At 42.4% G+C, this 16,828-nt stretch overlaps 2 protein-coding genes across 3 annotated transcripts; both read left to right on the forward strand.

Annotated features, from left to right (window-relative positions):
- Nucleotides 1-193: 193 nt before the first annotated feature.
- Nucleotides 194-4,991, forward strand: LOC110494621 (protein FAM72A). The gene is made up of 3 exons (XM_090206219.1): nucleotides 194-1,242; nucleotides 1,719-1,843; nucleotides 2,920-4,991. The coding sequence occupies exons 1-3, from the start codon at nucleotides 1,109-1,111 to the stop codon at nucleotides 3,012-3,014; spliced, it is 354 nt and encodes a 117-aa protein (XP_090062345.1). The 5' UTR covers nucleotides 194-1,108; the 3' UTR covers nucleotides 3,015-4,991.
- Nucleotides 4,992-5,446: 455 nt separating this feature from the next.
- On the forward strand, nucleotides 5,447-11,884 carry odad1 (outer dynein arm docking complex subunit 1). 2 transcript variants are annotated; one of them, XM_021569848.3, is made up of 15 exons: nucleotides 5,447-5,634; nucleotides 5,985-6,066; nucleotides 6,173-6,272; nucleotides 6,380-6,569; nucleotides 6,664-6,789; nucleotides 6,966-7,079; nucleotides 7,164-7,231; nucleotides 7,419-7,606; nucleotides 7,797-7,931; nucleotides 8,053-8,135; nucleotides 9,180-9,348; nucleotides 10,286-10,449; nucleotides 10,624-10,727; nucleotides 10,810-10,900; nucleotides 11,138-11,884. In XM_021569848.3, the coding sequence occupies exons 2-15, from the start codon at nucleotides 6,000-6,002 to the stop codon at nucleotides 11,228-11,230; spliced, it is 1,692 nt and encodes a 563-aa protein (XP_021425523.3). In that variant the 5' UTR covers nucleotides 5,447-5,634; nucleotides 5,985-5,999; the 3' UTR covers nucleotides 11,231-11,884. The 2 variants fall into 2 exon arrangements, with proteins under 2 accessions (XP_021425523.3, XP_021425525.3); XM_021569850.3 differs by having other exon boundaries at nucleotides 5,488-5,634; nucleotides 7,800-7,931.
- The last annotated feature ends 4,944 nt before the right edge of the window (nucleotides 11,885-16,828 follow it).

Consider the following 16,828-nt stretch of genomic DNA (forward strand, 5'->3'; position numbering starts at 1 on the left):
TTCACACGGTGCAACACACGGTCCAGATGAATTGAATCCCCTCATTATTACTTGGGCGACGGTCTTGATATATTTGTACCCAATCAGCTTTGTAGTTGTGCGATTATGTTACCCAATGGAATATATTTTTTGTCCTCGAGAGCCAATCGAAATTCGACATAGGGCTGTTTTTAAAAATGTTTCAGGAAGTATTGGTAGCTACCAGGAAGTTGTAAACAATAAATACAACAACGAAGCTAGCTGGCTATTACGTTGTACTAAATCTGTGAGCGCAACGAATTAACGTTAGTCGTTGAAGAGCAGGTTGAAGATAAATAGAAAATGGCAAGAGCTAATTTGAACATCTGATGGTGCTGTGTTATTATGGTCACTCTCGTGATGTTAGCTTGTGGCTCTGTTTTGACAAGTAGATAGCTACTGTAGATTGCTATCAACCACATTATTCGCTATCAACAAGGAACGATAACTATCTAGCTAAACCTCCAATATAACATTAGACGTGGAAACGTCTAATTTGTGGCTTCTCTTTTATAATTCACCTGCTGCTAACTTCCAGCTAACTGTTGATAGCTAGTCAACGAACTAGCTAGCTATTTAGTAACAATAATAGTGAATAGTTAGTTAGCTAAATAGCGTTTTAAATAACGTTAGCGTCAGATCAGCTACCATTGCTACATTGGTCGATCTGTTCTGACGCACATTTCCTCTGGACATCGGGATTCGAAAGCTAGAAGAACAGTATTTAAAGAGCATGTCTACCTCCAACTTCAAAAACAAATGTGTCACTCAAGTGAATTGTATATACTGTGAGAGTCTACTCTGCACAAGAGGAATGAAGGCAGTACTTCTCGCAGACACAGAAATTGAGCTGTTCTCTACTGACATACCGCCAACAGGTAAGCAATACAACCACTATGTTATGAAATTATCACTGACTGTGTGGAATGAGTTGTGACAAATGAGCTAATGACGGTTATGGTTTATATGAGGATCTCTCATCACTGTCTGTTTTCATAACTTCATATGTTGAGTGTTTGTGATACTGTGAGATATAGGAAGTATAATGGATAAATTCTAATCCATTATCTCCCTCTATGGCTAGAATGTGATGGGGCCCCTTTGTTCTTTAACAATCCCCATAACACCCCCCACCCCCTCTTCTAGAAGTGTTGACTTTGTGGCCAGCTGCTACTCTACAGAGAGCTGCAAATGCAAACTGAGAGACATCGCCTGTCTGAAATGGTATGTATGTAGCATTATTGTAAACACAGATTTGTCTACTCACATTACACTAACCAGTTTGCATTCATTATATATGTGCTTTGTGGTTACACAATAGCATTACTAGACAGACAATTGTTGTGGCTGCTTTATTAATATTTACCTTAGAAAATGCAAATGTTAATGTCTGCAAATGTCCATGTCTAGTGTTGTGCTTCAGTTGGAAAGTTGTTCAGCCAGCAGTTTGTCGGGTACAGTGAGGCTTTTGTCAGGACCCTTTTGTATCCCCAGGGCTTCGTTGTTGTACACAGAAACACATCGGTCAGATAACAGACACCTACTGATAGTTAGCACTTTCACAGGTGCTTGCTATAAAACGCTGACATTTTTTTAAATCTCTCCCTCCCTCCATATCTCTCTTTCTCCCTCTCCCTTTTTCTCTATCTATGTCCCTCTCACTCTTTACTTCCCCTTTCTCTCTCAATCCCCCTCTCCAGTGGTAATTTTGTGGGGTATCACGTGGTAGCCCCATGTAAGCCCTGCCTGCTGTCCTGTAACAATGGCCATTTCTGGATGTTTAACAGTGATGCTGTGTCCACCCTTAACAGATTGGATCCTACAGGTTAGAACTCCAAGCTCACAGACCTCTGGGTAAATCCATTTGAATGTAATCACTTTTTGACAGAACCCCTTTTGATTTGAACAAAACCTTCCATACATAGTTGCCCATTGTAGAATTGCTCATAAAGTGACTTTTTGGACCTGAGCGCCAAACATTCAAGAGATAAAGGTGCTCAAAGTTGACCCAAAAGATAGACGGTTGAGATGGATATAATTTAAAAGCTGACAAACGTGGTTGTCCAACTATTTTTATCATTTCTGGAAAATAGATCATGTTCTGTTTCATCCGATGGCAGACACAACACATAAGCCAAAGATTATGTGAAATAGGCTCTAAGCTACAACATATGCAAAAATTCAAATGCATTTTTAGATAATTGACGTTAAACCTTTAGAAAATAGATATGTAATAATATAATTTTGTTTTTCAAAAAAATTATATAATAGTTTGACAACACTGCAAAATTTTAAATGATAGCAAACTCAGCCATTTATATTTGTCAGTGATGAAGACATGGATGTCTCATGGTATGGTGTGGTATGCAAAATGGGTCAACTTTGAGCACCTTTATGTCCTGAAAGGTTTTGTTATTGAGGTCCAAAAAGGCACTTTATGACCACTTCTTCCATGGCCAAACATATATGGAAAGTTGTTGTTTTTTTATATCAAAAGGGATGCTGTCAAAAAGTGACAGAAATCAAATGGATTTACCCCTCTTACCAATTGATGAACAATAGACTGTATTCCGAGAAGACTGTCCTAAACCATAGTTAGTCAAAGTAATATACATGTAAAGAAGAATTACCCTAAATGCACAGTTTGTGACAAGATACCGATACCCCCTAAGGCTAAGCAACACTGACTGACTGACTGACACAACACATTGCAACATGTGTGGCATTATGTGTTGACTCTTCTGATTAAATTATTGTTGAATTATTTGGAGAGGTCGTGCAAAGCCTGAATGCCAGGCTGTTTCTACTTTAGCCAATTTGTTATTGACTTAGCTTGTCGGCAAGGAAAGACTGTTCCTTAAACTGTCCCTGCACACACAAACGCTGTGTCTTCTGTTGCAGGTTTGAACCTATTGCTGTGGGGGGACCTTCCCGAGCTGGAGGACAGTGAGAACGAGGGATCAGACACCCCATCGGAGGAGGAGTGCATCAGGTAGAGAGAGATGGATGACCGATGGAAGAGAAACAGAAGAGAGGCCTTACCCTGTGACCATATCCCCCCCCCCCCTTCCCAAAAGCACACAATCCCCACGCATTCTACGCATTCACGCATTTCGGTTACGCGTTGGACAAGTAACCGAAAGGTTGCGAGGTCGAATCCTCAAGCCGACAAGGTAAAAATCTGTCGTTCTGCCCCTGAACAAGGCAGTTAACCTCCTGTTCCTAGGCTGTCATTGAAAATAAGAATTTGTTCTTAACTGACTTGCCTAGGTAAATAAAGGTAAAAAAATATACAATTCTTAAATCTCTCTCTCGGTTGGGGGGAATCAATGGTAGAACTGGACTGTCGGAACTGCCTTCTCTCTTTAAACTCACCACTGAATCCCCATTCAAACAAACTCATTAGCTTTCGGTTTCACTGGCGGGTGGATGTCTTAACATTTCGCATGGCTGTTTTATACCCTTTGGGTAGCCTATTGCCATTGGACGCTGGATTGAACTTTGTACGTTGTATTTTAGGTTTTCTTCAGTCCTTTGTTAGTGCTTGAACAATCGATTACAATGATGTTGTGTTTAGGTTTTAGAAACTGACATTGTTGACCTTAAGTATTTGCCAGTTATCTTGCATTGGTCTTTCATGAGGAGGGCCAGTGTCACCAACAGATGGTACTAGTACATAAAGTATAGGTACGTGTTTGGTTCTAGGGCTCCTCAGTGATGGGATAGAGGGTACTCAATAAAAATAGAGGAGGCCCAATTACACACATGGCAAAGGAGCTGGAAAGAAAATACATGATCATGAAAGGAAAGTCAATGTCCACTCATTCTTACATTGTTGATATAGTAAAAACATTGCAGCAAAAACAGTGAAAGAAAATGTACCTTATATTCCGAGCAGATATCCTAACCTTGTATGATTCAACGCTGAACTGTTGTGTGCTTGAAAGAGCACAATGAATGAGTATATAGATCTGAGTATACTGTGAATCTGAGTATAGGAGTCACTTGTGGATAGAGCTGACCTTTCCATTGCTGCAGAAGCTTTTGCTTCAGACAACGTTCTAGACTTGTATTCTAATGGCCTTGGATCTGATTTTGTGAAGAACTGTGGGCTCACTGTCATTGTAGTTCATGCTTACCCTCTCACTGGAAGTAAATGTTTCAGCTTTTTTGTGATGCTTCGGTGCCCAGCAAGTACTGTCACAATGAGTAACATATCTTAAAGTAGCAATTAATATACCTCCCAGTTCAAACAGACAAACTATGCCTGTATTAACAAGGATATGTTGAAGCTCCAATTGAAAAGTATTTGTTTTGTGGTCATAACTGACAGTATGAAAGCTGGACGTACACACCAAATACCTGAGATGGCAGTCACCAATTTAAGATTCCTGTCTTTGTAGCAATTATTTATTTAAGTTATGTTCTAAGCTCTGGCTAAGTGTATTGCATCTTGTGATATAATATACAAAATTAATAGAAAATTATGATCCAAATCATACAGACCAAATATCTTTAACCACTTATTTTCCTTTTGTTTACAATAGTTGTATTTTATTTACAAAAGCAATGTTTTGTAGTGTGCTGTATTTTTTTCTGTTTCTATTTGACATTTCTCTTGCATTTGAGTTTTTTATGTTTGGAGGCTGATACCTTAGTGAAGGTAGCTAGTGATCAGCTGAGAGCTTCCTATGGCATAGACCATAGTTGGGAGATATTCAACCACTATCAAAACAGTGATTTTTTTTATTTTATATATATATTTTTATCTGACTTTAATATGATTAATTTAAGTAGTGTGGTTTTATTTATCAATTTGTATTTAATTATTAACAAACATATTGCTGTCTTTATACTGATGTTATTTGCCCTGCTGAAAAAATATATTTTGAAATGCCACTGATCCTGAATTGGTCGTTTGAAACATTACTTTTTTTTATGCTTATTGTATTGATAATACACCTTTTCCAAAATATCCATTGTGTTTTGTGAACTTTTTGGTAACCAAAAATCTGCAGCTAACACAGCTAGTGTACTTAAGCAAAGTATATTCCTAACTGTGTATGTGTAATGGCCGTGGAAGTGATGTTGGATGTTTGCTTTGACTGTCTATGTCCTGACCGGTCAGCCGTGGCATCTCTTATTGAGTAGTAAGTAGCACAGGGCTGCCTGTCCTGCAAAATGCAGCACAGCCAAGGTAAGAGTCCATCTGCACTCAGCAAACACCACTGTTTGTGTGTCTGTCTAGGGCACCCCAATCCCATCACAATTTTAACCCTGTACTCTAGGACTGACTTTTGAAAAAGAGCAGAATAATTTAAAGTCATACCAAAGGTTTTTATAAATAAAACTAAAGCTAAAGAAATAGCTTTTCTATACAATTTGTGGTTCTCTAATAGTAAGTATCATCACCCTCCCACTTGTGTAGAGCGATCTCCAGTGGTATGAAAACTGTCAGCAGGTCCCTTCACCGCCCTCTGTGGCCGTTCTCATGTCATCATGTCCTCCTAGAAACGGTTGCTAACAACTCTGGAGCAAGAGTGCAGACAAGCGTGTCGGCATTGAAAGTGGTATCAGTGGCTAATTGAGCGAATTACATTTTTTCAGTTCCTGCAGGTAAGTGACTCACTCTGTAGTGTATTAGTCAATTAGCTTACAACACTTGACATAATTTTGTACTTTTTTGGAAGCTGTAATTAAGTCAGAGATGACCTATTTCTAAACAGGGCTGAGTGTCCAGCTAGCTAGCAAGTGGTGGTGCCACTGTTTTGACATCTAACGTTCGCTAGCTAGCTGCAAATGTTTAGCATATTCCTTTGTGCTTCCTTTTCACATGTGAAATGGTAAATCAGGAGGGATAGAAGAATTCCCTTCCTATCATTGTTTGAAGTAGCTAGGATAACATAGATCTGCCGCAAACAAAGTGCAACCACTGATTTGTCTAGCTAATTGTTTACCGTTCCCAGAGTACAATTTAAACCATGCCTCGAGGAAGATCCGCCACCAGTGTCCACTCTGACAGCAGTGACATGGATATTGATGGAATAGGTATAGTATGTGTTTTGTATGACCAGCATAAGGATTAGCTAATTAATTCACCAACTAACTTGTTCTCAGAAATGTCAACATTAGCATTTGGTGTACTGTGCTCCAGCGGAAACAGAGATGGGAAAACTGCAAAGACAGTTCCGGATCATGGGGGGAGACCGGCTGGCCTACAGCATCCAGTCTCAAGATCACATACGCAGACAGCGGTGAGTCCACCGGTACACCACACATTACCTTCACAGTGTCTGTGTGTGAAATACAATGTATGAATGTGTATGCTCGGCGTGTCTGTTTTTGTTTGTGTAATATGTAGGCAGGAGATCGAGACGCTTGAGAAGGAACAGGAGGAGCTACAGCGTAGTCTCTGTGTGTCTGAGAGCCTATCTCGGCGGCAGCGGGACAGTGAGGATGCCCAGACCCTGCGCTCCATGCTGGAACAGAGGGACGAGGTGGGGGACGAGGTGGAGAGGGAGAGGCAGAGTCAGGCAGAGCTGGAGCAGGAGGTACAGGAGGTTCACACACACGCACAGCCACACACACACAGAACCTTCACCCCCTTAGTGAGCTGATGTTTCCATGTCTATGTGCTGGGGCTAGATCTCTAGCATGGAGAGAAAGCTGACAGAGCTGAGGAGAGGCGAGGTCACTGCTACTCTCAGCCAAAAATCCCAGTCCCGACAAACTCAGAAGGCCTCACGCACCCTGGAGAACAAACTGGATAGAGTGAGTAGCATGTCTTGTCACATTCAGGCCAACACAGAATTGGATAGCACTGTTAAACCTAGTACCACACAGTACTGTAGTACAGCCTGCTGCCTAATATTGTCAAACACTGTCAATGATCCGTTCTCTGTTTTTATTTTCACATCACTTAGACCTGTCTACTATTACTGTTGCAGGCCATCATTCGCTTCAACGAGCAGCTGACTAAAAACAGCCACCTGAGAGAGGACCTGGAGACTCTGCGTGTGGAGCGGGTCCGGTTCCAGCAGCTCCACCGCAGACTGGACAAGGTCAGGGGTCACACTGAGACCAATCAAAATCTAGGGACAGAGAGAGGTCACATGACTCCAGTTAAACCCTGCTTCCTGTTCTAGGAGCTGCAGGAGATCCGGAAAGACATCGGAGATATGGTCAGCCTCTCCACTGCTGCATATGATGTCAGGTGAGATATGAGAGTTGAATGTGTCTGCCTGCTTAATATGTGTAAGAATCCTTACTTACATATTTCAAGTGGAGGCTACTGTATTTGTTGCAACCAGTTTGTGAGTGTGCGTTTATCTATGGGTTTGCATATGCACTTAGGTTTCGTATGGTAAATATCTATGGCTCGATCTGTCTCTCTGTGCCAGGGTGGAGGCCCAGTCTAAGATGATCATGATGAGGGAGAAGGCAGTAAAGGACCTGTCTCAGTACAGCGCTGAAATGAAGGAGCTGGAGAGGGTGATCGCACACGAACGCCGCCTCAAAGAGTTCATGACCACCAAGTGCAGTGAGAGGAGTGGCCAGGATGAGGGGCAAGAACTGGGCCGCAGGCATGGTATGACTGAGCGTTAGAACACACGCACAGTGACTCATGCATGCATGTGACTTGGGGAGTGATATGTGACTTAAGAGTGATAGAAAAATACTAGAATGAAAGTGAGGATAATGATGAAAAAGATGTTACTACAGATGATGAAGATCATGAAGATAATGGTGATGAGTATGATGATGGCTGTGTGTTTCAGCAGCAGAGTTGAAGGAACAGGGGAGGTTGGACTCTGGGGAGGAGTCAGTGGACACACTGGAGGAAGTCTTCCATAGGATCCAGAATATCACAGGAGAGGAAGACCTGGACATGCTGGTCACCAGGTTCATCCAAGGTCAGTCCTGACCTTCACACACACATATTAATACAATGCAAACTCCAAACGCTGTCTGTTATTACCTCTGTGTGCAGTTGATAAGTGTTAATGCTCCTCTGGTGGTTCTATTGCTGTTTAGTCGAGGATCAGAACTTTGCCCTCTTCAACTATGTGAATGAGCAAAACAACGAGGCTGAAGCTTTGAGGGACCAAATTAACCAGGTCAGTATGAGGTTGCTTACCTTGAATGCACAGTTCAGTCCTCCGTGTATTCTGATTGTGTGCACATGCTGTGTGTGCACTTACGTTAGTGATGCGCGGGTTGACTCATAACCTGCAGTCACCTCAGTTATATCTGCAGGGCAGGTGGGTTTAGGGTCATGAAATATTGTGTGAATGAGTAGCGGGTGGGTTGTATAAAGAGAAAACAATGCATAAAAAATGTATTAATTTATAATTCTTGTGCAATTCATATCTATAGGCTACATTGAGGTTTTTCGTTCATCATTTTGATCTGGTGTTAGTGCGTAGCCTAAGCTTCAGGGCCCAACTGTAGCGCGCCAAATACACGGCAATCACCAAATGCTTTCCAGAACTTGGGCAGAAAAGTTCATATCAATCCACTGAGGCAAAAAGGACAATGTCAGAGTTTAATTCAATAAGAGAGAAGCTGCGAAATGGAGAGTTTAAAATCAATAACAGGGAGGGACAGAAAAGTTCTGTAATGTTTGGGAAATATTTGGTGAAAAGATGGAGAGGATGTTAGCAGTGCCGGTCCCTAAACGTCTTTGCTGCGCGAGAGTAGCAGAGTGGAAAGAGAAAAACAGACATTATCCATGTCAACTAGATGGAAGCATTCATTCTATTGATTTGTGACATTATTCCTGCTAACAAGGGGTTATTTAGTCTTCCAGGGAAACAAATAATGACAGAAGAGAAGCTGCATCCCACTGGGCACACTGGTTGAATCAGCGTTGTTTACACATCATCTCAATGAAATTACGTTGGACCAACGTTGAAAGACGTTGAATTGACATCTGTGCCCAGTGGGATGTACAGTATCTTGTTATAGACAAGTTGAATATCAAATAGCCTACCAAAATGTCTGAAATTATAAGCAGAAACATAGGCCTATCGAAAAAGGCTTTTCACTTTATCACATATAGTCAGGCGGTTGCGGATGGGTTATTAGCAATTACGGGCGGAAGCGGGTGAACAACCAGCTGATCCGCACATTACTAACGTGTGTGTGTGTGTGTGTGTCAGACCCAGAGGGAGATGGAGCAGTTTAATGTGAGGGGGCAGCAGCAGAAGCAGCAGCACCATGCTTTGTTGAGAGACATTGATCAGCAACAGAGAGACACAGAGTCTCAGGCACACGAGAATGAAGTCCTGGCCAGCGCTGTGAGCAAGATCCTGGACCAGATAAAGACGGGTACTCTAAACCTCTTTCTCTCTCTCTGTCTGTCTCGGTCTCTCTCTCGGTCTCTCTCTTTCTTTCTCTCTTGGTCTCTCTCGTTCTCTCTGTGTGTCTCTCTTTCTCTCTGTGTCTCTCTCTGTGTGTGTCTCTCTTTGTGTCTCTCTCTCTCTCGGTCTCTCGTTCTCTCTGTGTGTCTCTCTCTGTGTCTCTCTCTCTCTGTGTGTCTCTCTGTGTTTCTCTCCTTGTGTCTTTCTCCTGTCACTCTCTTTGTCTCTCTCTCTTGCTCGCTCGCTCACACACACACACACGTACACACGTACACACGTACAGAGCTAAACATACTTACTTTGATACATTACATGTTAGATTTACAGAGTGTACAAAACATTAAGAACACCTGTTCTTTCCATGACATAGACTGAATAGGTGAAAGCTATGATTCCTTATTGATGTCACCTGTTAAATCCACTTCAGTCAGTGTAGATGAAGGGGAGCAGACAGGTTAAAGAATGATTTTTAAGTCATGAGACAATTGAGACATGGCTTGTGTATGTGTGCCATTCAGAGGGTGAATGGGCAAAATATTAAGGTGCCTTTGAACGGGATATGGTAGTAAGTGCCAGGTACGGGGGTTTGTGTCAAGAACTACAACGCTGCTGGGTTTTTCACGCTCAACAGTTTCCTGTGTGTATCAAGAATGGTCCACCACCCAAAGGACATCAAGCCAACTTCACACAACTGTGGGAAGCATTGGAGTCAACATGGGCCAGCATCACGGTGGAATGCTTGTAACACCTTGTAGAGTCCATGCCCCTGACTAATTGAGTCTGTTCTCAATATTAGGAAGATGTTCCTAGTGTTTGATATACTCACTGTATATGATGAAAGGAAAAATTGGCCTTTATACTGAAGTCATAATGTTCTATGTTTGCCTGACTTTGTGATGGGATAGGAGTGAACAGTGTGTTCCATAAGATGGACTGTGATCGCTCAGTGGTGGAGGACTTGCTGGGCTCGTCCTCTGGCATCCGGGAGAACAACATCATGACCTACCTGGGTCTGGTGGAACAGAGGACCAACCAGCTGCTCACCATGCAGGCCTTCCTCAACTCCAGGGTAACTAACATGCACACCCAGAATCACTCCTATTGGCCCATATCAGTCTAGCTTGGACCCAGATCTGTTGGCAGGACGGCACAAACAGATCTGGGATCAGTCTACTATCGATCTGTATGTGCACGCATATCACAGGCTGTACCATGTATGTATCCCTCTCTCTGTTTCTCACAGGATCTCGATAAGGAGTATGACCCAAAAGACCTTGCCCGATTTCTACTTGGTCAGAACCCTGAGGTTCCCAGACAAAATATCATCATACAGCCTCCTGTCACTGGGTTGGTACTTTTGTGTAATGATTTGAGCTTATTCACCCTGTGTGGCTGTGTCTTACCTGGTGTGTGTGATTGTGCTCCTCAGGGATGACTATGACACAGAGGAGTCTCCTCTCACTGATGAGGAAGAGCGGCCTCTCTCCCAGGGAGAACTACGCCAGAGAATCATGAAAGGGGTGAGCTATGACAAATATTCACATTCACTTACACCTTAAAACACAGACTTCCTTTACATATCCTTGTACTACAGGATGTTTTTTGTGCAAAATATTTTCTTACTGTTTTCTTTCATCTTGATCACCTACGTAACTAATAAGGCTGTCAGTGAAGTTGAAACCATTATGACGTAATGCACTGTACTTTCAACATCAATGCTTTCTCCTATGTGCCTGTTATATGTACATTTTACACAGGTCCTGCTAAAGGAGGGATCAGTTCGTCACGCAGGACCAAGGAGAAAGATGAGTGTTCCGTCCAACAGCCATCGGCGCTCCCTAGAGGCCTGAGAGGAGCGGCACACAAGGAGACAGATATATCCAGACAGTTTTGACTAGAAGAGATAAAGCTTGGTCAAAATGTACGCAGCAGTTTAGGATAATTAATGTAGCAGTTTAGGAGAATTAATGCAGGAGTTTAGGATAATTAATGTAGCAGTTTAGGAGAATTAATGCAGGAGTTTAGGATAATTAATGTAGCAGGTTAGGATAATTAATGTAGCAATGTAGCAGGTTAGGATAATTAATGTAGCAGGTTAGGCGAATTAACGTAACAGGTTAGAACAATTAGGTTAAGGTTAGGATAAGGGTTAGTATTAGGATTAGCCAAAAAATAAATACACTTTTGATGTCAATTTGACAAAAGCTATATCCCATCTAGATTTGACCTTTCTAGCCACCCCCACCCGATGAAGGACCTCATCCTAGGAAGAATAGCAGATTTTGTTATCTAGTGTTATCACCTGAATTTCAACCATGATCAAATGACCAAATGTCACCATTTTAGTTATGATTTAATATATGGTAGATAGTATTACTTGTGCTTCTATATCTCATTTTTAATAATATGATGCTGCATCATCATGGTTTGTTACAATATAAGTGTGATTTGTTTAGCTTGAACTAATTAGGTTAGGAGATATAAAGACTTCTCTCAGTCTGGCAGCCAGCTGGTCTTTTGATGTGTCATATGCCATCTGGCTTTGATTATTCAAGTTTGGTCTCAATACATCCCCTGCTGCCCTGCTCTCAGATGCTGTAGTGCTCCAACTGAACACAAGGGGGCACTGCTTTTCCAATCATTGTAGGTTCATTGAAACTTGTTTTACCATTTTCATATCTACAAGTTTGGTCATCAATATTTGCAGGATATGTTGTCTCCCTTTTTCAAATAGATTAGGAACTATATATAACACTTTGTTTTAATCTTTATATTTAGACGCCATGTACTCTCCGCTGCAGCCACTTAATCCATACAATAGGACAATTAGGAAAGGAATAGATTTATTTTAAGAAACTTTTTGTCTGAGGTTATCCAACATAATCAAGAGTCAACAAAGAGTGTTACTTTAGTTTGGCTTTCTTTGAAAGGGCTGCATGGAATGGTCTCACATGGATTACACACAATTACATTTTTTTTTAAATTATTTTACCTTTATTTAACTAGGCAAGTCAGTAAAGAACAAATTCTTATTTTCAATGACGGCCTAGGAACAGTGGGTTAACTGCCTGTTCAGAGGCAGAACAAAATATTTGTACCTTGTCAGCTCGGGGGTTTGAACTTGCAACCTTCTGGTTACTAGTTCAATGCTCTAACCACTAGGCTACCTTGCCGCACCATGCTGACCAGACCGCTCGCATGCGTCCGCCATCGCACGCATGCTGATTTTGTTCACCCACACCAGACGCGATCAGGACAAGCAGGTTGAAATATCAAAATGAACTCTGAACCAACTATATTCATTTGGGGACAGGTTGAAAAGCAATAGACATTTATGGCAAATTAGCTATCTAGCTTGCGGTTGCTAGCTAATTTGTCCTGGGATATAAACATTGGGTGTTAATTTTACTGAATTACACAAGGTCCTCTACTAGACAATTAATCCACAGGTAAAAGGGTAAACCGAGTTAGCTTTTAGTAATCTCTCCTCTTTCAGGCTCCTCTTTTTCTTTGGACTTTATATGGCGGTTGGCAACCAACTTTAAGGTGCATTACCACCACCAACTGGACTGGAGTGTGGACCTCAGTTCGTCTTTCAATTACCCATGTGGGTACATGCTCCTAAAAACCAATGAGGAAATGAGACAGGTGGGACATGCAGCGTGTCAAGCCTCACAAATAGAACCGAGTTCTATTTTAGTGCCTGGCTACGCAGACCAGTGTGGGTGCAATAATTGAATAACATGTAACTGTACATTTATTTTGCAACACGAACGGTGTGGTCAGCATGTTACAGTGGGGCAAAAAAGTATTTAGTCAGCCACCAATTGTGCAAGTTCTCCCACTTAAAAAGATGAGAGAGGCCTGTAATTTTCATCATAGGTACACTTCAACTATAACAGACAAAATGAGGGAAAAAAATCCAGAAAATCACATTGTAGGATTTTTAATGAATTTATTTGCAAATTATGGTGGAAAATAAGTATTTGGTCACCTACAAATAAGCAAGATTTCTGGCTCTCACAGACCTGTAACTTCTTCTTTAAGAGGCTCCTCTGTCCTCCACTCGTTACCTGTATTAATGGCACCTGTTTGAATTTGTTATCAGTATAAAAGACACCTGTCCACAACCTCAAACAGTCACACTTCAAACTCCACTATGGCCAAGACCAAAGAGCTGTCAAAGGACACCAGAAACAAAATTGTAGACCTGCACCAGGCTGAGAAGAGTGAATCTGCAATAGGTAAGCAGCTTGGTTTGAAGAAATCAACTGTGGGAGCAATTATTGGGAAATGGAAGACATACAAGACCACTGATAATCTCCCTCGATCTGGGGCTCCACGCAAGATCTCACCCCGTGGGGTCAAAATGATCACAAGAACGATGGGCAAAAATCCCAGAACCACACGGGGGGACCAAGTGAATGACCTGCAGAGAGCTGGGACCAAAGTAACAAAGCCTACCATCAGTAACACACTACGCCGCCAGGGACTCATCCTGCAGTGCCAGACGTGTCCTCCTGCTTAAGCCAGTACATGTCCAGGCCCGTCTGAAGTTTGCTGGAGAGCATTTGGATGATCCAGAAGAAGATTGGGAGAATGTCATATGGTCAGATGAAACCAAAATATAACTTTTTGGTAAAAACTCAACTCGTCGTGTTTGGAGGACAAAGAATGCTGAGTTGCATCCAAAAAACACCATACCTACTGTGAAGCATGGGGGTGGAAACATCATGCTTTGGGGCTGTTTTTCTGCAAAGGGACCAGGACGACTGATCCGTGTAAAGGAAAGAATGAATGGGGCCATGTATCGTGAGATTTTGAGTGAAAACCTCCTTCCATCAGCAAGGGCATTGAAGATGAAACGTGGCTGGGTCTTTCAGCATGACAATGATCCCAAACACACCGCCTGGGCAATGAAGGAGTGGCTTCGTAAGAAGCATTTCAAGGTCCTGGAGTGGCCTAGCCAGTCTCCAGATCTCAACCCCATAAAAAATCTTTGGAGGGAGTTGAAAGTCCGTGTTGCCCAGCAACAGCCCCAAAACATCACTGCTCTAGAGGTGATGAAGGAATTGGCCAAAATACCAGCAACAGTGTGTGGAAACCTTGTGAAGACTTACAGAAAATGTTTGACCTCTGTCATTGCCAACAAAGGGTATATAACAAAGTATTGAGATAAACGTTTGTTATTGACCAAATACTTATTTTCCACCATAATTTGCAAATAAATTCATTAAAAATCCTACAATGTGATTTTCTGGATTTTTTTTTTCATTTTGTCTGTCATTTACCACATAGATATCTTATGTATACCACCTTACAACACAAATGATTGGCTCAAACACATTAAGAAGGAAATAAATTCCACGTTAACTTTTAACAAGGCACACCTGTTAATTGAAATGCATTCCAGATGACTACCTCATGAAGCTGGTTGAGAGAATGCCAAGAGTTTGCAAAGCTGTCGCCAAGGCAAAGGGTGGCTGCTTTGAAGAATCTCAAATATAAAATATATTTTGGTTAAACACTTTTTTGGTTACTACATGATTCCATATGTGTTATTTCATAATTTTGATGTATTCACTATTATTCTACAATGTAGAAAATAGTACACATTAAGAAAAAACCTTGAATGAGTAGCTGTGTCCAATCTTTTGACTGCTACTGTATATCTATCACTGGAGTGAGTGTGGTTTTATGTGCATGATTCCATATGGAGAGATTGGACAGCACTTTGTAAGGAAGGGAGACTGTTACACAATTAGCATTTATGACTTGGTTTGCACAAAATAATCCACTCTGAAGCTCCACTGTGTGACTATGAAAACAGATTATCAAAGTTAAAAGAGGAGCTATGAAAAAAAGGGAGGGCAAGAGAGATGAGATGGAAGCGGTTGTTTGCTTTGAAATCCATCTCTTACTGAGCCCCCTCCACTCCCAACTAAATTCTCTGTGCGCATGGCTCGCTTCATTGCCATAGAAACCTTCCCTTTAATAACAACGGAACCTAATTTCCTCCTCCTGACAAATGCTCCAGAGGGGTATCCCACAAAGCAGGATTAATGAATTAGGCAGCTAACTCTGATAAACATCTACAAATAACTATTGATTTTCTAGTTCAACAAGAAAGCTATACTTGGATACGTGTTTTTGGTTGTTGGGTCAATTAGACCATTCCCATTTCAAGGTTATCTTTTTTTTTTTTTTAAATATAATGTTTTTTCTAAATATTTCAGCAAGCTGGCTAACTCATTGATCCTGCTTTGTAGTATTCCCCTCTGATCGCCCTAGGACACCACCTGCACCAGCCAGTCCCAAGGCCCACTTCCTACTCTCTACACCCTACCTACCAGCAGGCCCCCACCGCACTCTCTACGCCCTACCTACCAGCAGGTCCCCACCGCACTCTCTACACCCTACCTACCAGCAGGCCCCCACCGCACTCTCTACGCCCTACCTACCAGCAGGCCCCCACGCACTCTCTACGCCCTACCTACCAGCAGGCCCCCACCGCACTCTCTACGCCCTACCTACCAGCAGGCCCCCACCGCACTCTCTACGCCCTACCTACCAGCAGGTCCCCACCGCACTCTCTACACCCTACCTACCAGCAGGCCCCCACCGCACTCTCTACGCCCTACCTACCAGCAGGCCCCCACGCACTCTCTACGCCCTACCTACCAGCAGGCCCCCACCGCACTCTCTACGCCCTACCTACCAGCAGGCCACCACCGCACTCTCTACGCCCTACCTATCAGCAGGCCAACACCACACTCTCTACGCCCTACCTACCAGCAGGCCCCCACCGCACTCTCTACACCCTACCTACCAGCAGGCCCCCACCGCACTCCCTATGCCCTACCCACCAGCAGGCCCCCACCGCACTCTCTACACCCTACCTACCAGCAGGCCCCCACCGCACTCTCTACACCCTACCTACCAGCAAGCCACCACCACACTCCCTACTCTTCCTCTTATCTTTTCACCATTTTCCCCTTCCCTATTTTCCTTATGTTATTCCTCTCATGCTCTTTCCATTTACTTCTCTACCTTCTGCCCCACTAACTTTTTTTGTGGTATCCTCTGGTTTAAGCTATTTTTCTTACCCTTCATACTTTTTGGGGTTATTTTAGTTCACATCAAAGATTGCGATTAGTCTCAGTTAAGACATAAAGCAGCTAGTTGGGACTTTCTGAGAAACATTTATACACTCACCAGACCCACATCTAAACACACACACACACTATTTATTTATCCCTCTCTCTCTCTTATCTAAGCTTTCCAAACTGGCTTGTATCCTGTTAATTTGTTACTTTTCTATCTCACCTCCTCTATTCCCTTATCGTCTGTTACAGTCAATGTCCCTTATTGTCTGTTAGTCAATGTCCCTTATCGTCTGTTACAGTCAATGTCCCTTATCGTCTGTTACAGTCAATGTCCCTTATTGT

The sequence above is a fragment of the Oncorhynchus mykiss genome, chromosome 17, assembly GCF_057628025.1.
Source record: "Oncorhynchus mykiss isolate SJ-2025 chromosome 17, ASM5762802v1, whole genome shotgun sequence".
NCBI lineage: Eukaryota > Metazoa > Chordata > Actinopteri > Salmoniformes > Salmonidae > Oncorhynchus > Oncorhynchus mykiss.